The 21268-nt window shown below is 40.0% G+C and overlaps 1 protein-coding gene and 1 non-coding gene across 2 annotated transcripts; one reads left to right on the top strand and one right to left on the bottom strand.

The window, feature by feature from the left end:
• Positions 1 to 5185: 5185 nt before the first annotated feature.
• LOC112437688 (small nucleolar RNA U13) lies at positions 5186 to 5294 on the top strand. The gene has a single exon (XR_003026244.2). It is a non-coding gene; the product is annotated as a small nucleolar RNA U13 (small nucleolar RNA).
• A 7123-nt stretch (positions 5295 to 12417) lies between these two features.
• On the bottom strand, positions 12418 to 16123 carry LOC117976708 (small ubiquitin-related modifier 2-like). The gene has a single exon (XM_034943373.3). It carries the CDS (start codon positions 14349 to 14351, stop codon positions 14064 to 14066), a length of 288 nt encoding a protein of 95 aa, XP_034799264.1. The 5' UTR covers positions 14352 to 16123; the 3' UTR covers positions 12418 to 14063.
• Between the last annotated feature and the right edge of the window lie 5145 nt (positions 16124 to 21268).

The raw sequence follows: 21268 nt of genomic DNA, 5'->3' as shown, positions 1-21268 counted from the left end.
ACAAGTTAGAAACAACCCCCATGCCCAGCAATGGATGGATAAACAAAATATAGTACAGTCTTACAACGGAATATTATTCAGCCATAAAAAAGGATGAAGTAATTGTACATGCTACAACCTGGATAAACCTCAAAAACGTTATGCTAAGTGAAAGAAGCCAGTTACCAAAGACTACATATTGTATGATTCCATTTGTATTAACTATGTAGAATAAGGAAATATACAGAGACAGAAAGTAGATTAGTAGCTGCCAGGGGCTGGAGTGGGTGGGAGGATAGGGGGATGATAGCTAAATGTTACAAAACTTGTTTTAGAGGTAATGAAAGTGTTCTAAAATTGGCTGTGGTGACGGTGGCACGTATCTGTGAATACACTTAAAACCATTGAATTGTACACTTTAAATGGGTGAATTGTAACATACATGAATTATACCTCAATAAAGCTGTTCAAAAAAAAAAAAAACAAAAGAGAAGTGCTCAAAGAATGAGCAATGGAGACATGTCAAAACAATACGGAAGCCAGCTAGAAGGGGCTTCCACTGGCTGGAGCTGGAAAGTTTGAGCATCACAATAAATAATAATATCAATGGATTATAACTTACAGAATAAAATAGGGATCCATGACTCTATACTGTTGTAAATACATGACTACGTGGGATGTTTGTTGAGGAATGGGCTATTTACTTATTCTCAAAGCACCTTTCCACAAAATACTTATTAATTACAAAGAGAAAATCAGTAACTTTGCAGGGGAGAAACCTATCAGACACCACCTTAATCAAATGACCAAAGTGGACATCAACAGCAATGGGATAAATTAGAATCATGTACCATCTATAGGATGCAGTGAGAAAGACAGCATCACTTCTGTGATATTCCTGCACACAATACATAACCTGAATCTAATCATGGAGAAACACTGAATGAGCCCAAATTAAGGGGCATTCTAGAAAATAACTGGCTCATAATCTATAAAAGTGTCATCGAAGTTAAGAACAGATTAAAAAACTGTTCCAGATTTAAAAAGACCAGAGATAACTGAGAACTACATGGAATATGTGATACTGTACTGGATCCTTTTGCCATAAAAACATTATTGGGCACACTGGTGAAATTTGAATAGAGTCTGTGCTGTGGATTAGCTGGCAGTAATCTACCAGTGTTAATTTCCTGATTTTGATGGTAGTTTTATGGTTACCTAGGAGGATGTCCTTGTTCATAGGAATTACAAATTGAAGTGTTTGAGTGGTGATGGCAACTTAATCTCAAATGATTTCAGGAAAAATGTTCTTTGTACTATAGTTGTGATCTTTCTGTACATTTGAGACTGCTTCAAAGTTAAAAAAAATTCTACTATGACTTAGAAGGGATTGAAAAACATCCATGCATGTGAAGAAGAAACTGGACTAATACCTGAAAACCAAGAGAAAAGCAAACCATAGAAAATACAATCTCACAGGAGATCCAGATACTGGAGTTATCAGTTGGAGTTTTGAACTAACTATCATTACTTTGTATAAGAAAATAGATGAAAAGCTGGATAGTTTCACCAGATGATTGGAATTAATAGAAAATGAAAAATCAAGTGGAGTCCTAGAGTGGAAAAAAATATAATAACTGAAATTGAGAATTCATTTCACAGGACTAAAGGCAGATTAGATAGAGCAGAAGAGGGAATTAGTGAATCGGAAGACAGGTCAGTAGAAAATACTTCGATTGTAGCATAGACAGAAAAAGGGTAGAGAACACAAAAATGTCATTAATATTATATGCAGCACAATAAAAACTTCTGTCATAGGTATTTCTGGAGTCCAAAAAGGAGAAGAGAGAGAGAATGGGGTAGAGACAATATTACTGGCCAAAATTTTTCTATAACTAACACAAGACATCAAGCTAAACAGGTTTAATACAAAGAAATCATACTTAGGCACATCGTACTTAAACTGCAAAATATTAAATTCAAAGGGAAAAATCTGGAAAGCACCAAGAAAACAAAAGCATATTCCTCCAAAGAAACAACCATAGACTGACAAATTGAAATTATATTTGAGATGAAAATCACAAAATCTAAATATAGATTTTTTTTTTAAACCTAGCCCAGGTTGAAGTGCAGTGGTGTGATCTTGGCTCACTGCAACCTCTGCCTCCCGGGTTCAAGTGAGTCTCGTGCCTCAGCCTCCTGAGTAGCTAGTGAAATTCCTGAGGTCAGGAGTTTGAGACCAGCCAACATGGTGAAACCCTGTCTCTATTAAAAATACAAAAATTACAAATACAAAAATTAGCCAGGCTTGGTGGTGGGCAGCTGGATAGTTTCACCAGACAATTAGAATTAATAAAAAATGAAGAATCAAGTGGAGTCCTAGAGTGGAAAAAAATATAGTAACTGAAATTGAGAATTTATTTAACAGGACTAAAGGCAGATTAGATAGAGCAGAAGAGGGAATGGATTCCTATTTCACCAATTTTCCTTTTTCTCTCTATGCTACAATCAAAGTATTTTCTACTGACCTGCTTCCAATTCACTAATTCCCTCTTCTGCTCTATCTAATCTGCCTTTTGTCCTGTGAAATAAATTCTCAATTTCAGTTATTATATTTTTTCTCCACTCTAAGACTCCACTTGATTCTTCATTTTTTATTAATTCCAATTATCTGGTGAAACTATCTGGGTGCTGCCATCAAGCCTGGCTAATTTTTGTATTTGTAATTTTTGTATTTTTAGTAGAGACAGGGTTTCACCATGTTGGCCCAGCTGGTCTCAAACTCCTGACCTCAGGTGATCTACCTGCCTCGGCCTCCCAAAATGCTGGGATTACATGCATGAGCCACTGTGCCTGGCCCTAAATATAATTTGAATGTATTTTGAATGGATGGGATTAACAGCAGATGAAATATCACAGAAGAAAAGGTCAGTAAACGTGAAGATATATGAAGACATTATCAGCAAAAAGTTTCTGAAAGGAAGAACGTGGAAAGAAATAACCAAAAACATAACAGAGCCATGGTTATTCCCAGGATATATCAAGTGCTCTCACATACTTGTAGGTGAAGTCCAGAAAGAGAGGAGAAACAGGAAAACAGAAAAATATTTGAAGAAATAATGACCAAAAGTTTTCCAACTTTGATGAAAACTAGAAACTCAAAGATCCAAGAATCTCAATACCAACTATAAAGATAGTAAATGGCAGCAAGATTCATTATAATCAAACTGCTGAAAATCTGAGATGATGAGAAAATCTTAAAAGAAGCCAGAGGGAAAAAGACATTGTATATGGAGGGACAAAGATAACAATTATCATGGACTTATTGTCAGAGACAACGTAAGCCAGAAGATAATAGAACACAATTTTTTAAGTTGTGGAGAAAAAAAGTACTCTCAACGTAGATCTCTAACCCAAGTGAAAATATCTTAAAAATGATGGCAAAATAAAGACTTTTTCACACACACAAAGAGTAAGAGACTTTGGCATCAGTCGACCTACACTATAAGAATGTTAAAGAGACTAGGCATGGTGGCTCACTCCTGTAATCCCAGCACTTTGGGAGGCCAAGGCGGGTGGATCACTTGAGGTAAGGAGTTCAAGACCAGCCTGCCCAACATGGTGAAACCCTGTCTCTACTAAAATACAAAAATTAGCTGAGCGTGGTGGCAGGCACCTGTAATCCTAACTACTAGGGAGGCTGAGGCAGGAGAATTGCTTGAACCCAGGAGGCAGATGTTGCAGTGAGCCAAGATCATGTCACTGCATTCCATCCTGGGGGACAGAGTAAGACTCTGTCTCAAAAAAAAAAAAAAAAAAAGAAAAAAAAATGTTAAAGAAAGTTTTTCAGGCAGAAGGAACATGATACCAGATGGAAACTTGGAGCTACACAAAGGAATAAATAAAACAAGAAATGGAAAATATGTGAGTAGATGTAAAATATATTTTTCTCATTTAAAATTTAGTTTAAAAGATCATCAACTACCTAAAGAAAAAAGCATAACAATGTACTATGGGGTTTATAACATATGTAGAAATAAAATGTATGATAACAATACCATGAAGCATAAAGGGGCGAAAAGAAAATATGCCAGTTTAACCGGGCGCGGTGGCTCACGCCTGTAATCCCAGCACTTTGGGAAGCCGAGGCAGGCAGATCAGAAGGTCAGGAGATCAAGACCATCCTGGCTGACACGGTGAAACCCCGTCTCTACTGAAAATACAAAAAATTAGCCAGGCGTGGTGGCGGGCGCCAGTAGCCCCAGCTACTCGGGAGGCTGAGGCAGGAGAATGGCGTGAACCCGGGAGGCAGTGCTTGCAGTGAGCTGAGATCATGCCACTGCACTCCAGCAGCCTGGGTGACAGAGCGAGACTCCGTCTCAAAAAAAAAAAAAAAAAAAAAAAGAAGAAGAAAATATGCTAGTGTATGTTTCTAAGTTTTACATGATGTGACATAATGTTGTTTGGAGGAAAACTGTGATAAACTAAAGATGCGTATTGTAAACCTTAGAGCACGGGTTGGCAAACTTTTCCTGTAAAGGGCCAGATAGTAAATATGTCAGGTGTTGAAGGCCATACAGTCTCTTTTGCAACGATTAACTCTACTGTTTTATCAAGAAAGTAGCTGTAGAAAATATTTAAATGAGTGAGCATGGCTGTGTTCCAATAAAACTTTATTTGTGGACTCTGAAATTTGAATTTATGCCATTTTCATATATCCCCAAAATATTATTCTTTTGAATCATTTCAACTTAAAAAAATTTTTTTTGAGACAGAGCCTTGCTCTGTTGCCCAGGCTGGAGTGCAGTGCCACAATCTCAGCTCACTGCAACCTCCGCCTCCCAGGTTCAAGTGATTCTCATGCTTTAGCCTCCCGAGTAGCTGGGACAAAAGTGTGCACCCCCACACCTGGCTAATTTTTGTACTTTTAGTAGAGACAAGGTTTCACCATGTTGTCCAAGATGGTCTCAAACTCCTGGCCTCAAGGGATCCGCCTGTCTTTGGCCTCGCAGAGTGCTGGGATTACAGGCGTGAGCCACTGTGCCCCCACCCATTTCAACTTTTAAAAATGTAAAGCATTTTGGGAAGCCAAGGTGAAAGGATTGCTTGAGGACAGGAGTTTGAGGCTGCGGTGAGTTATGATGGCTCTACAGCACTTCACTCAGGGTGAGAGATTTAAGACTTTCTCTCAAAAACAGACAGAGAGATTCTTTTGCTGTTCGTAAGCATAAGGATCAGGTATTCATGGTCATGTGTAAGACGTGCCTCCCTCCAACCTTGTTACGATGTGGACGTCAGCACATACCCATTTGATGATCTGACATGAGGGGAAAAAAAGTAAAAAGTAGGCTGGGAGCGGTGGCTCAAGCCTGTAATCCCAGCCCTTTGGGAGGCTGAGGCTTGTGGATCACCTGAGGTCAGGAGTTCAAGACCAGCCTGGCCAACATGGAGAAACCCCGTCTCTACTAAAAATACAAAAAAATTAGCTAGGCATGGTGGCGGGTGCCTGTCATCCTAGCTACTCGGGGGGCTGAGGCAGGAGAATTGCTTAAACCCTGGGGGGTGGAGGTTGCAGTGAGCCAAGATTGCGCCACTTCACTCCAGCCTGGGCAACAAGAGCGAAACTCCGTCTCAAAAAAAAATAAAAATAAAAATAAAAATTATTCTTTTTTTTTTTTGAGATGGAGTCTTGCTGTGTCTCCAGGCTGGAGTGCAATGGCGCAATCTTGGCTTACTGCAACCTCCACCTCCTGGGTTCAACTGATTCTCCTGCCTCAGCCTCCCGAGTAGCTGGGACTACAGGCACGAGCCACCATGCCCGGCTAATTTTTGTATTTTTAGTAGAGACAGGGTTTCACCATGTTGGCCAGGCTGGTCTCGATCTTTTGACCTCATGATCCACCTGCCTTGGCCTCCCAAAGTGCTGGGATTACAGGCGTGAGCCACCTCGCCCGGCCATAAAACCTATTCTTAACAAATCTCTCAGCCAGAAGAATTTCAAATAACTTACGTAGATAGTCTGCCCTCAACCAGTGGAGCATAACTCCCCACTCCTTAAATGTGAGCTGGCATAAAGACTTCCTTCCAAAGATTACAGTGTGGAAAGGGAGAAAAATGAGTAAATTTAGAGAAACCTGGCAAATGCTAACCTCAGCTGGGTGATCAAAGTCAATATCAATATGAGAAGTCAGGCCGGGCGTGGAAGTTGCAGTGAGCCAAGATCGCACCACTGCACGCCAGCCTGGCCACAGAGCGAGACTCTGTCTCAAAAAACCAATAATAATAATAATAATAATAATAATAATAATAATGATAAGTCAGGTTGTCAGTATGTACTTTTTTTTTATTTTATTTTTTGAGACAGGGTCTCCCTCTGTTATCTAGGCTGGACTGCAGTGGTGCGATCTCCGCCTCCCAGGTTCAAACAATTCTTCTGCCTCAGCCTCCCAAGTAGCTGGGACTACAGTCCTACTCCATCATGCCCAGCTAATTTTTATATTTTTAGTAAAGACAGAGTTTCATCATGTTGGCCAGGCTGGTCCTGAACTCCTGACCTCAAGTGATCTACGCGCCTTGGCCTCCCAAAGTGCTGGGAGTACAGGTGTGAGCCACTGCGCCCGGCCTGATGGTATGTATTCTTGACCTGATGTGATGAAAATGGCACTTTTACCTTTGTAGTCTTCCTTCGTAAAACCGATAACCCTAGTTTAACCATGAGAAAAACATTAGGTAAATCCCAAAGTAGGGATGTTCTATAAAATGCCTGACCAATACTCCTCAAAACCATCAAGGTCATTAAAAAAAGGATAGTCTGAGAAACTGTCACAGACTTGAGGAGCCTGAGGAGATATGATGACTAAATAAATGTGATATCTTGGATGGGATCCTGGGTCACAAAATAGACATTAGGTTAAAACTAAGGCAATCTCCCAAGTGTCCATTCATTGACAGATGAAAGGGTAAACAAAGTGTGCGATATCCATACAATGGAACATTATTCAGTGTTAAAAAGGCAGCTGGGCACGGGGGTTCAGGCCTGTAATCCCAGCACTTTGGGAGGCTGAAGCGGGTGGATCACTTGAGGCCAGGAGCTTGAGACTAGCCTGGCCAACACACTGAAACCCTGTCTCTATTAAAAACAGAAAAAGTTAGCTGGGCGTAGTGGTGCATGCCTGTAATCCCAGCTACTCGGGAGGCTGAGGCAGAATAACTTGAACCCAGGAGGCGGAGGTTGCAGTGAGTCGAGATCGCGCCACTGCACTCCAGCCTGGGGGACAGAGTGAGACTCTGTCTCAAAAAATGAATAAATAAAAAATAAATAATAAAAATTAAAAGGAAAGAAATTCTGACACATGCTACAACATAGACATTATGCAAAGTGAAATAATAAGCCAGTTACAAAAAGACAAAGACTGTTATGATTCCACTTACATGAGACACCTAGGATATCTAGAGAAACAGAAAGTAGAATCATGGTTGCCAGGGGCTGAAGGCAGGAGGAAATGGATAATTGTTTAATAGCATAGAGTTTTAATTTTTTAAGATGAAAAAGTTGAGATTGGTCGCACAATGGTGTGAATATGCTTAACACTATTGAGCTCTATATTTAAAAATAGTGAAGATGGTAAATTTTATGTTAAATGCATTATACCACAGTTTAAAAAATACTAAGGAAATCAGGCCAGGTGCTGTGGCTCACACCTGTGGATTACACTCCCAAAGTGTAATCCCAGCACTTTGGGAGGCTGAGGCGGGTAGATCACTTGAGGTCAGGAGTTTGAGACCAGCCTGACCAACATGGTGAAACACCGTCTCTACTAAAAATACAAAAATTAGCCAGGCACTGTGGCAGGCACCTGTAATCTCAGCTACTTGGGAGACTGAGGCAGGAGAATCATTTGAACCCGGAAGGCAGAGTTTGCAAATAAGCTGAGATCATGCCACTGCACTTCAGCCTGGGTGACAGAGTGAGATCCCATCTCAAAAAACAAACAAACAAAATACTAAGAAAATATGATTAGAGTATGAACTTTAGTTAATAATAATGTATCATTATTGATCCATTAATTGTAACTAATATACTATGCTAATAATAAAGAAAACTGGATACAAGATGTATAAAAATGCTGTACTATGTTCATGATTTTCTGCATGTCTAAAACTGTTCTAAAAATAAAGTTTATAACTAAAAAAAACCCAACATTCATAGCTCATGGACCATAAAAAACAGGCCATGGGGCATATGCTTACCACTGTCTTAGAACAAATACTAACAAATTTTAAAGCAGTATAGGTAATTAGACATTAGTAGAGATAAAATAAATATTTTAAAATATTCAATTAATTCAAAAGAAGGCAGAAAAATAGGAAAAAGAAATAAAGTATATATGGGGCTAATAGAAAATAGCAAGATGGTAGATTTAAGCCCAATGATGTTGACAATTACATCAAAAGTAAATTATCTAAATATTCTAAGACCGAATTATCAAACTGGATAAAATAAAACAAAGAACAAGACTCAACTTTATGCTATCTTTAATACGTAAGATTGGCACCTAATAATTTCAGAGAAATGATGGAAACCAGGAGACAATTATATGATGTATTTGAAGGCCAGGCACGGTGGCTTATGCCTGTAATCCCAGACTTTGGGAGGCCAAGGTGGGACGATCACATAAGGCCAGGAGTTTGAGACCAGCCTGGCCAACATGGTGAAATTTCGTCTCTGCTAAAAATACAAAAATTAGCCAGGCATAGTGGCAGGCGCCCGTAATCCCAGCTACTTGAGAGGCTGAGGCACGAGAATTGCTTGAACCCAGGAGGTGGAGGTTGCAGTGAGCCAAGATCACACCACCGCACTCCAGCCTGGGTGATAGAGTGAGATTCGGAATCAAAAAAAAAAATTATATATTTGAAATGCTATAAAATAACTGGCAAACTAGACAAGTGAAAATATTCTCTAAAAGATGAAGAGGCTGGGCAGGGTGCCATGCACCTGTAGTTCTAGCTACTTAGGAGGCTGAGGCAGTAGAACTGCTTGAGCCCAGGAGTTTGAGGCCAGCTTGGACAACATAGTGAGACTCTGCCAAGAAGGAGAAGGAGGAGCAGAAGATTCCATTCTGACATGTAAGAAGCTTGGAAGTAAGTTGTCACTCTGCCAACAAGTAAAAAGCTGAACCAACTGAAAAATCAACAACTTCCTCTTGGATTCATCACAGGGAAAGCTGCTGTACTCAAAATTGGAGAAATAGACAGGTGGAGATGGAGAATCACAATTTACCAGAGGAGAAGAAACACATCAGCAAAAATCCCCCTGGGAACCAGACCTGAACTGTAATTGATGAATTGTTGGAGGCTCAATGTGAACAAGTCTGAGAGTTAAAAATTCCAGGGGGAGGCCAGGTGCGGTAGCTCAAGCCTGTAATCCCAGCAGATTGGGAGGCTGAGCTGGGCGGATCACCTGAGGCCAGGAGTTCGAGACCAGCCTGGCCAACATGGTGAAACCCCATTTCTACTAAAAAAAAAATACAAAAATTAGCCGGGCGTAGTGGGACATGTCTGTAATCCTAGCTACTCAGGAGGCTGAGGCAGGAGAATCACTTGAACCCAGGAGGCAGAGGTTGCAGTGAACCAAGACTGCACCACTGCACTCCAGCCTGGGCGACAGAGCGAGACTCCATCTCAAAGGAAAAAAAAAATTCCAGAGAGAACCTAGTTACAGGAGGGACCCCCCAACATACACACACTTTTGTAAGTTTTACTTACCTCCAGGAGGTTAACCAGGTTCTCATGTGAAATATGCCAGAGCATTCTGTTCAGCTTCACAAGGCCTGCCCTCAAGAGGAACTATTTTACCAGAGCCTAAACTATTGGGGTTTGTTTTTTTTTCAGAGCCTACAATTTCACAGGCTCTTTAAAAGATTGAGATAATCATAGGTTAGAGAGCACTTCCCCTCTCCCACACTTTACCACTACATTACTAAAGAAACTGTGGTTTATTTTACTCAGGACATCAATCACGTCTTGCTATCCAAAAAAAAAAAAAAAAAAAAAATTACGAGACATGCATACTGAAGGATAATAGAACATAGTTTGAAGGGACAGAGCAAGCATGAGAGCCAGACTCAAATATGGCAGGGATGTTAGAATCATCAGGCCAGGAATTTTCAAATAACTATGATTAATATGCTAAGGGGGGGTGGGCACAGTAGCTCACGCTTGTAATCCCAGCACTTTGGGAGGCAGAGGCAGGCAGATCACCTGAGGTCAGGAGTTTGAGACCAGCCTACCCAACACAGTGAAACCCCTGTCTCTACTAAAAAATACAAAAATTAGCTGGGCGTGGTGGCGGCGGGTACCTGTAATCCCAGCTACTTGGGAGGCTGAGCCAGGAGAATCGCTTGAACCTGGCAGGCGGAGGTTGCAATGAGCCGAGATTGTGCCACTGCACTCCAGCCTGGGTGACAGAGCTAGACTCTGGTCTCAAAAAAATATATATGCTAAGGGTGCTAATGGATAAAGCGTACAGCATGCAAGGCCAGATGGACAATGTAGACAGAGAGATGAGAATTCTAAGAAAGAACCAGAAGGAAATATTAGAGATCAAAAACACCATAACAGAAAAGGTGAATGCCTTTGATGCGCTCATCAGTAGGCTGAACACAGCTGAGGAGAGAATCTCTGAGCTTGAGAATATGTCAATAGAAACCCCCCAAAACAGAAGAGAAAACAGTCTTCTTTCTGAAGACTGAAAACACACACATACATGCACCACACATGCACACACAAAGCCCAGAATAGAATATCCAAGAACTGTGGGACAATTGCAAAGGGTGTAACATACACATAATGGGAATACCAGAAGGAGAAGCAATAAAGGAACAGAAGAAATATTTGAAGCCATAATGACTGAGAATTTCCCAAATTAAAGTCAGGCCCCAAACTACAGATCCAGGAAGAATTTGAGAACACGAGGCAGGATAAAAGCAAAAAAAAAAAAAAAAAAAAAAAAAAAAAATCTAAGCATATCCTATGCAAGCTGCAGAAAATCGAAGATAAATACAAAATCTTGAAAGAAACCAGAGGAAAAAACCAACTTCCTCATAGAGGAGCAAAGATAACAATTACATCTGGCATCTCCTCAAAAACCACGTAAGCAAGAACAGAGTGGAGTAAAATAGAATCATGCACCGCATAAAGACATTTCGATCAATGATGGACCACATACAATCGTACGGTGGTCCCATAAGATTATTACACCATACCTTCACTGCAGCTATTCTACATTGAGATATGTTTAGATACACAGACACTTGCCATTGTGTTACAGTCACTTACAGCATTCAGCACAGTAACGTGCTGTACGGGTTCATAGCCTAGGAGCAACAGGCTATCTCACACAGCCTAGGTATAGTAGGCTCTGTTATCTAGCTCTGTGTAAGTTCCCTCTATGATGTTTGCACAACAATGAAATCACCCGATGATGCATTTCTTCAAATGTATCCCTGTTGCTAAGTGATGCGTGATTGTATTTAAAAAGTGTTGTGAGAGAAAAACCATCTACCTAGAATTCTGGGACCTGTGAAATTATTCTTCAAAAGTGAAGAAAAAATAAAATGCAAAATTATGTATCTTCAATTTACAGAAGATAACACAGGAGAAAGCCTAGACGACCTTGAGATTACTTTTTAGATAAAACACCAAAGGCTTGATTCATGGAAGAAAAGATTGATAAACTGGACTTAAATAAAATGAAAAACTTCTGCTCTGCAAAAGACACTGTTAAGAGAATGAGAAGACAATCCACAGACGGGGATTGTCTTTTTTTGCAAAAGACATATTTGATAAACAACTCTTCCAAAATGTACAAAGAACTCTTAAAACACAACCATAAGAAAACAAACAATCCAATTAAAAAATGGGCAAAAGATCTAAACAGACACTTCACCAAAGAAGACATACAGATGGCAATTATATATAAGAAAAGATGCTTAACATCATATGTCATTAGGGAATTACAAATTAAAACAACAATGAGATACCACTACATACATATTAGGATGGCCAAAATCCAAAACACTCACAACACCAAATGTTGGCAAGGATATGGAACAGGAACTTTCATTTGTTGCTGATGGGAACGCAAAATGGCACAGCTACTTTGAAAGACAGTTTGGCAGTTTCTTACAAAACTAAACACATTCTTATCATACGATCTAGCAATTTTGTCCCTTGATATTCATCCAAATGAGTTGAACACTTATGCTACACAAAAAAACCTGCAGATGAATGTTTATAGCAGCTTTATTTGTGATTGCCAAAATGTGGAAGCAATCAAGATGTTTTTCTGTAGGTGAATGGATAAATAAGCTGCAGTGCATTCATACAATGGAATGTTATTCAGTGCTAACGAGAGATGAGCTATCAGGCGGTGAAAAGACATGAAGGAAACTTAAATGCATATTACTAGCTGAAAGAAGCCAATCTGGAAAAGCTACCTACTGTGTGATTCCAACTACATGGCATTCTGGAAAAGGCAAAACTTTGAGGATAGTAAAAGATCAGTGGTTGCCAGGGGTGGGGAGAGGTAAGGATGAACAGGCAGAGCACAGAGGATTTTTAGGGCAGTGACACTATTCTGTATGATGCTACAGTGGTGGATATATATCATATATATTTGTCCAAACTCAGAATACTTAACACCAAGAGTGAACCCTAATATAAACTATGGTCTTTGGGTGATGATAATGTATCAATATGAGTTCATCTATTGCAACAAATGTACTTTATTTTTTTTTTTTAAGACAGAGTTTTGCTCTTGTTGCCCAGGCTGGAGTGCAATGGCATGATCTCGGCTCACTGCAACCTCTGTCTCCTGGGTTCAAGTGATTCTCCTGCCTCAGCCTCCCAAGTAGCTGGGATTATAGGCACACACCACCACGCACAGCTAATTTTTGTATTATTATTAGAGACAGGGTTTCACCACATTGGCCAGGCTGGTCTTGAACTCCTGACCTCAGGTGATCCACGCACCTTGGCCTCCCAAAGTTCTGGGATTACAAGTGTGAGCCACTGCTCCCCGCCCAAATGTACTATTTTGATAGTAGCAGAGACTATATGGGGACAAGGGGTTTATGGAAAATCTCTGTGCCTTCTGCTCAGTTTTTTTTTTAAAAAACAAGAAGTTTATTTAAACAACAAGATGCTTGACTTGAAGGGAAAACTATCTAGGATTCTTTTTTTTTTTTAGAGCAATTTCTCCCTACTTAAAGACAGATTACCCTACATGTAACAGCTATGTACAAAAAAGTTATAAAATTGTCCTTGGTTTTACAATGATAAATGAAAAACATTAAAATTCTCCAACTGAACAGGTATGCAAGGATTTTTATGTTTTGTTGTTGTTGTTAAAACAGTGAGAGCAAAATAACTTACTGGAATATAAAGATAGGAGCTGAATGAACATGACGCTAATGGAGAAAGGGGGTATTTTCACAGAATCAGTATTTTTCCCCATCCCGTCTCCACTTGATGCCAATCAAAACATACCATTGGCTGTTTCGTTTAAAAAAATGCAGTATGCTTGTGCACATATATCAGTTACTTTATGTACAATAAAGAAATTGAGAAGGGGGAAATCAAAGAATAGAGAAAACTATACTGTAATAGTCAGGATTGGGTGGAACCAAATTGCTGTTTTCTAATTGAGAATGTAATCTTGTAATCTTGTCTTTAAAGAATTGAGTTCTGCAGTAAAGAAGCAGGTTCGGGCCGGGCACGGTGGCTCACGCCTGTAATCCCAGCACTTTGGGAGGCCGAGGCCGGTAGATCACGAGGTCAGCAGTTCGAGACCAGCCTGACCAACATGGTGAAACCCCATCTCTACTAAAAATACAAAAGAATTAGCTGGGCGTGGTGGCGAGCGCCCGTAATCCCAGTGACTTGGGAAGCTGAGGCAGGAGAATTGCTTGAAACCGGAAGGCAGAGGTTGCAGTGAGCCAAGATTGTGCCACTGCACTCTAGCCTGGGCAATAAGAGCAAAACTCCGTCTCAGGAAAAAAAAAAAAAAAAAGCAGTTTTCCTTCTCAGTAGATACCTCCCATCTGCTGTTGGAACACATCAACTGTATCTTCAGCCTCCATTTCCAACTGTGCAGCTGTCTCTGTTTCATTGAGTGGTTGCCCGTCAAATTGGAATCTGATTTGCCTCATTGACAATCCCTGTCGTTCACAATAGGCTTTTATTAGTTTACTGAGTGATGTATGCCTCTTAATCTTAAACTGCACCACAGAACCACCCTGCCCCACCACCTTCAAATCAATATAATCATTGCTCTCAATCTTTACTCCTTCCTCGGGCTTTTCATGGGCCATGGCGAGCGCCAGAGTGTCCTCAGCTGCTGCTTCACAAAAGAGGTACCAGGTCCTCACTGAACAAGCACACAAGCAGCACCAGGAGGGGCAGAAGAACCCTTCTGCTCAGTTTTGCTGTGAATCCATCCACTGCACATCCTACAGGCAATTGAGATATTATGATACTATAATGACTCTGCGCTAATAAATTAGAAATTTTGGATAAAATGCTCAAAATTTTTGAAAAACACAACAAATCTTATGGAACACCATGTATAGTCCTATATCTATTAGAAAAATTGTATCAGAAATTAAACATTTTCCTACAAAAAACACTTCCAGATGGCTTAGCTGCTTAATTCTTCCAAACATTAAATAAAGAAATAATACCAGTTTAACACAAACTCCTTCAGAGAATAGAAAGAACACTTCCTAACTTTTTGGATGAGGGCAGCATAACCTTGATATTAAAACCGAACTAGGACATTACACCAAATGATAATTACAGAACAATTTCTTTCAAAACACAGACATAAAATCCTAAACAAAAATAATAGCAAATCAAATTTAGTACTAAATAAAAAATGATAATGCATCATGACAAATTTTAATTCATTCCAGAAATGTAAGGTTGGCTTCACATTTGAAAACCAGTTATATAAATCACAGCATTAAAAGTATAAAGGAACAAAATCATATTTCAGTAGATGTTTAAAAAGCAATTGATAACAATTCAACATTTATTCATGATAAGAATTCTTAGCAAGTTAAGCATAGAAGGAAATTTTCTTAATCTGATAGTGAATTTTAAAAACAGAGCAAACTTTAGATTTTATGGCATAAAGTATTGAAAATCATCCCTTTGAGAGTGGAACAAATTGAGGATGCCCACCACCACCATTTCTGTTCAATATTGTATTGGAGTCCTAGCCAGTGCAATAAGGCAAGAAAAAGAAATAAAAAGTGTGAGGTTTGAAAAGAAAAAAATAAAACTGTGGCTCTTCATTGATGACATGATTATGTAGGTAGAACATTTTTTAAAACTACAGATATGTGCTGAGCCCAGTGACTCATGCCTGAAATCTCAGTGCTTTGAGAGGCCAAGGCAGGAGAATCACTTGCAGCCAGGAATTTTAGACCAGCCTGGGCAACATAGGGAGACTACAAAAAATTAAAAAATTAGCCAAGTGTGGTGGTGCATGCCTGTGATCCTAGCTACTTGGGAGGCTGAGATGGGAGGATCACTTGGACCCAGGAGGTTGAGGCTGCAGTGAGCCATGATTGCACCACTGCACTCCAGCCTGGACAACAAAGCAAGACTATGTCTCAAAAAACAAACAAACAAACAAACAAAACCCTAGAACTACAGATATGCTGTAAGTTATTAAATTTAGCAAGGTTCCTGGAAACAAGGTTGACGTTGAAAACTTTCCAAAAGTGGGCAATAGCAATTAGAGAATGAAAAAAAAGTCAGTGAAAAAAATCAAATCCCAAACACCTAGGAATAAATCTGACAAAATATTCTCATAATTTTTGTTTGTTTGTTTTTACTGGAGATGAGATCTCACCATGTTGCCCAAGCTGATCTCAGATTCCTGACCTCAAGAAATCCTCGCAGCCTTGGCCTTCCAAAGTGCTGGGATTACAAGCATGACCCACCACACCTGGCCTATGCTCATGATTTGATACGGAAAACTATAGAATATTAATGAAAGGGGACAAAGACCTTTTAAAAAATACATAGAGATACGCTGTGTTCATAGATTGCTAGTGTCATGTTATAACGTGGTCAATTCTCACCTCAATTGACCTACAGATTCAATACAACCTAATATAACCTCATGTACTGCTGGTAGGAATGTAAAATGGTATAACTTCTTTGGAAAACAGTTTTATATTTTCTCCAAAGGATAAACATAAGGTTACCTGTGGCCCAACAATTCTAATCCTAGGTATATATTCAATGAAAACATATGTCCATACAAAAATCTGTGCATGAATGTTCAAAGTGGCATTATGCGTAATAGCCCAAATGTGGAAAAAACAGATGAATAGGTAAAGAAATGTGTTATATCCGTGGAATGAAATATTACTCAACTGTGAACAAGATTGAAGTACTGACAGGGGCTGCAACATAGATCAACTTTGCAAACATTATGCCACATGAAAGAAGCTACTCACAAAAGACCACATGTTTATGATTCCATTTATATGTAATATCCAGAACAGGCTTATCTATAAAGACAGAAAAATAGAATTAGTGATTGTCTATGGTTGGGGGTAGAGTGGGAGAGAAAAGGGAATGACTGTTGATGGGCATGGAGGTTTTCTTAGAGGGTGATGAAAATATTGTAAAATTGATTGTGGTGACAGCTGTACAACTCTGTAAATATATTAAAAATCTATTGAATTATACACTTATTTACATGGGTGAATCATGTGGTATGTGAATTACATCTCAATAAATCTATTTTATAAAAACATTTTTAATCCTTGAAGGTTATTTTCTTTTTCTTTTCTTTTCTTTTGTATTTTTATTTTTATTTATTATTTTTTTTGAGATGGAGTCTCCCTCTGTCACCCAGGTTGGAGTGCAGTGGCACAATCTTGGCTCACTGCAACCTCCGCCTGCCAGGTTCAAGCAATTCTCCCACCTCAGCCTCCCATGTAGCTGGGATTACAGGCACCCACCACCACGCCCAGCTAGTTATTGTATTTTTAGTAGAGATGGGGTTTCATCATATTGGCCAGGCTGGTATCCAACTCCTGACCTTAAGTGATCCACCTGCCTCGTCCTCCCAAAGTGCTGGGATTACATTTTGGTGGAAATCGACAAGCTGATTCTAAAATGTATAGGGAAATGCAAAAGGCCAAAACTAATCATCATAAATAAGTACAAAAATGAAGGGCTTAAACTACCTGTTAGTGAGACTTATTACAAAACTCTAGTAGTGCAAACAGTTGGTATTGGCAAAACTTACAGACAAATAGACCAATGGGACACAACAAAGAGTTCAGAAAGAGACCCACAGCTATATGATCCAGTGAAATGACATAAGGAAAGAATGACCTTTTCAACAAATGATACTGCATACATTTAATATTCATGTGGGAAAAAAATGAACTTTGACCACTACTTTAGACCACATAGAAAAGTTAGTTCTAGGTAGATCATTAATCAAAATGTGAAGAACAATAGAAACAGACTTCCCAAATTCTTAAAAAAAAAAAAGTTATTTGTCACCTAAAATTGTATACCCAGTAAAATTATCATTCAAATGTAAGGGTAGATTAAAGACATTTTCAGATGTACACCTTCTCACAAATCTATTGGAGGATGAGCTCCTTAAAAAACAAGAGAATAAAACACGGAAGAGGAAGACATGGGCTTTATGAAAAGGGGGAATCCAGTCTTGGAAGGATGGTTCAGGAATTACGGCTTGAGGGCTGTTCACCTGGGCTGGAGAGCAACCAGTTGGATTAGGATGGATAGGAAGCCTTCAGAAGAGATTGCTTCAAGAAAAGGAAACGAACAGAATTCTTGATGTGTCTGAACATCCTAACGGGGGATTTGGACCACTGGGATTGAAATGGTGGTAATTACACGGAAAACTAAATGAACATCACCAACAACACAAGATAAGTATGAACTCCAGGAGAACAAAGAGCAGAAGTGATCATAGCACACGACACAGCTCAGATAAGAATGACGATTATGTAGTTATAGTAAGGTACACACTGAATATTGGCTAACCAAAATTATCATGCAACCACATTCGGAGGCTGGTACGACTGGAAGTGTGACTGAATGTGGTAAAGGTTAGGAGTCAAAGAGAAGTAAATCAGCCAGGCACAGTGGCTCACACCTGTAATCCCAGCACTTCGGGAGGCTGAGGCAGGCAGATCACTTGAGGCCGGGAGTTCGAGCCCAGCCCGGCCAATATGGTGAAACTCTGTCTCTACTAAAAATACAAAAATTAGCTGGGGATGGTGGCATTTGCCTGTAATCCCAGCTACTTGGGAGGCTGAGACATGAGAATCATTTGAACTCAGGAGGCAGAGGTTGCAGTGAGTCTGGATTGTGCCACTGCACTCCAGCCTAGGTGACAGAGCAAGACTCTGTCTTAAAAAAAAGAGAGAGAGAGAGATTGAGAGAGAACTAAATCCTCATCTTCCATACTGGGAAGTCAAAAGATGATTTCCCAAATTGAAATATCAAGAAGTCATAATGAAAGCAAGTTATTTCGAGATACAGAGAATATCTATATAAAAAATAGCTGATCGCATTGAAGATCACTGGCGCTGGGGAGAAGGAGACAGTATGAAGGAGGACGGGACTACTGCCCTTTTTTAACCTGCCCCATAGATTCCTGGCATCTAAATTAAATTATGCACACATATACTTTTGGTAAAAATTAGAAGTACATTTTTAAAAAGTAATTGTGAATTGCAAAAGAAAAAGGAACATTTTAGAATACAGAGACTAACAAAGGAGAATATGTTCATGATCTTGGTATTAGACACAAAATTCTTAAACAAGACCCACATACACACACAACTAACCACAAGGAAAACATTAATAAATTGGATTTCAGTAAAATTAAGGATGTCTGTTCATCAAAAGACATCACTGAGTGAAAAGGCAAGCCACAGAAAGATATTTCCTTCCTTCCTTCCTTCCTTCCTTCCTTCCTTCCTTCCTTCCTTCCTTCCCTCCCTCCCTCCCTCCTTCCTTCCTCCCTCCCTCCCTCCCTTCCTTCTTTTTGAAACAAGATCTCGCTCTGTTGCCCAGGCTGGAGTATATGGCTCACTGCAGCCTCAACTTTCTGGGCTCAGGTGATCCTCCCACCTCAGCCTCCTCCTGAGTAGCTGGAACCACAGGCATGCACCACCATACCCAGATAATTTTTTTTTATTTTTAGTAGAGACAGGGTTTTGCCATGTTGCCCAGGCTGGTCTTGAACTCCTGGACTCAAGCAATTTGCCCACTTCGGCCTCCCAAAGCACTGGGATTACAGGCATGAGCCACCATGTCCTGCAGATATTTTCAATATATGTATTTAGCAAAGGACTTGTGTCCAGAACTTATTTAAAATATCTTATAAAATAAAAAAAGTTTGACAATCCAATTTTTTTAAGAAAATGGGCAAATGACTCAATATACTTTTCATAAAATATCTAATTGGCTAATAAACATATGAAAACGTATTCAACATATTTATCAGAAAATGCAAATTAATACCACAATAAGATACTACTACATATTCACTAGAATGGCTACAAATTAAAAGACAGACAATGCTACTAATAAGGATGTGGCCACTGGGACTCTCATACGGATGGGAGGAGTGTAAATTTCTGCAACCACTTTAGAAAAAACTCTGGCAATAACTACTAAAGCTGAACATATACATTCTCTACAACTCAGCAATTTCACTTTCAAGTATATGCCAAATAGAAGTGCACCTATATATGCATTAAAGGGGCATGTGCAAGTTTGTAACCACGTTACTTCTAATGGTAAAAAAAAACAAAACAAACAAGCAAAAAAAACTTGAAGAGGGCCAGGCACGGTGGCTTATGCCTGTAATCCCAACACTTTGAGAGGTTAAGGTGGGAGGGTCACTTGAGCCAGGAGTTTGAGACCAGCCTGGGCCACACAGTGAGACTCCTGTTTCTACCAAAAAAAAAAAAAAAATTAGCCAGGTGTGGTGGCATGCACCTGTGGTCTCTTCTACTCAGGAGGCTGAGGTGCGAGGATCATTTGAGGCTGGAAGGTTGAGGCTGCATTGAGATATGATTGCACCACTGCACTCCAGTCTTGGCCACAGAGCAAGACCCTGTCTCTCAAAAAACAAACAAACAAACAAAACAAAAACTTGAAGAATCAAATGGGCCATCAGCAATAGAATGGGCATATAGAAGTTGTGGTATATTCATTCCATGGAATAGGAGGCAAAGGCAAAGGGCAAGCCACTGCCACATGCAACAGCATGGACGGATCTCACAAATACCATGAAGCTAGTCCCAAACAGAAGAATATACTATATGTTTCCATGTATATAAAATTAAAAATAAGCCAAACTATTCCATAGGGATAGAAGCTGGTTATCTGGAAGAGGGCAATAACCGGATGGGGTATGAGGGAGACGTCTGAGGTGTGGGTAATGTTCCATATCTTCATCTGGTTGGCTGTCACATGGATTGTTCACTTTGTAAAGGTTTCTTGAGGTATGCACTTAATATGCACTTAAGATTCGTACACTTTACAGTAAGTAAATATATATCCATGTAAAAAATTGTTCTTCCCCTCTTTTTCCCCTTCCCTCTTTCCTTCCCTTCTCTTTCCTTCCTTTGCATACTCTTTCCTATTTTCCTTACTGGAACAGTTCAGCCCTGAAGTCATCAGGTAGGCCAGAGCGAGGTTGGCACCCATGGTGATGAGAGTGGGAGCCACAGTGTCCCAGAACAAGATATCTGAGCCAGAGTAGGGCAATGAGGGAGGGGGAGGGGATAGCTGGTATGATCAGTTAGCTTGACTGGGGTGAGGGCATCCATGCGTTGGAATGGTCCCATACAGTTTATCAGACCCTAGTAGTTGAGGAGAGCATCCCTACATGGGGATGGCCTGGCATGGGAAATCAGAACCAAAGTAGAGGTAAGAAGGATTCTAGGCCGGGCACGGTGGCTCATGCCAGCAATCCCAGCACTGTGGGAGGCCAAGGCAGGTGAATCTCTTGAGGCCAGGAGTTCAAAACCAGCCTGGCTATTGTGGCAAAACCTTGTCTCTACGAAAAATACAAAAATTAGCTGGGCGTGGTGGCACGCGCCTGTAATCCCAGCTACTCAGGAGGCTGAGGCACAAGAATCACTTGAACCTGGGAGGCAGAGGTTGCAGTGAGCCGAAATCATGCCACTGCACTCCAGCCTGGGTGACA

Source organism: Pan paniscus, chromosome 19, assembly GCF_029289425.2.
Source record: "Pan paniscus chromosome 19, NHGRI_mPanPan1-v2.0_pri, whole genome shotgun sequence".
Taxonomy (NCBI): domain Eukaryota; kingdom Metazoa; phylum Chordata; class Mammalia; order Primates; family Hominidae; genus Pan; species Pan paniscus.
The sequence above is the reverse complement of the archived record's forward strand: the minus strand, read 5'-3'. Positions and strand labels throughout refer to the sequence as shown.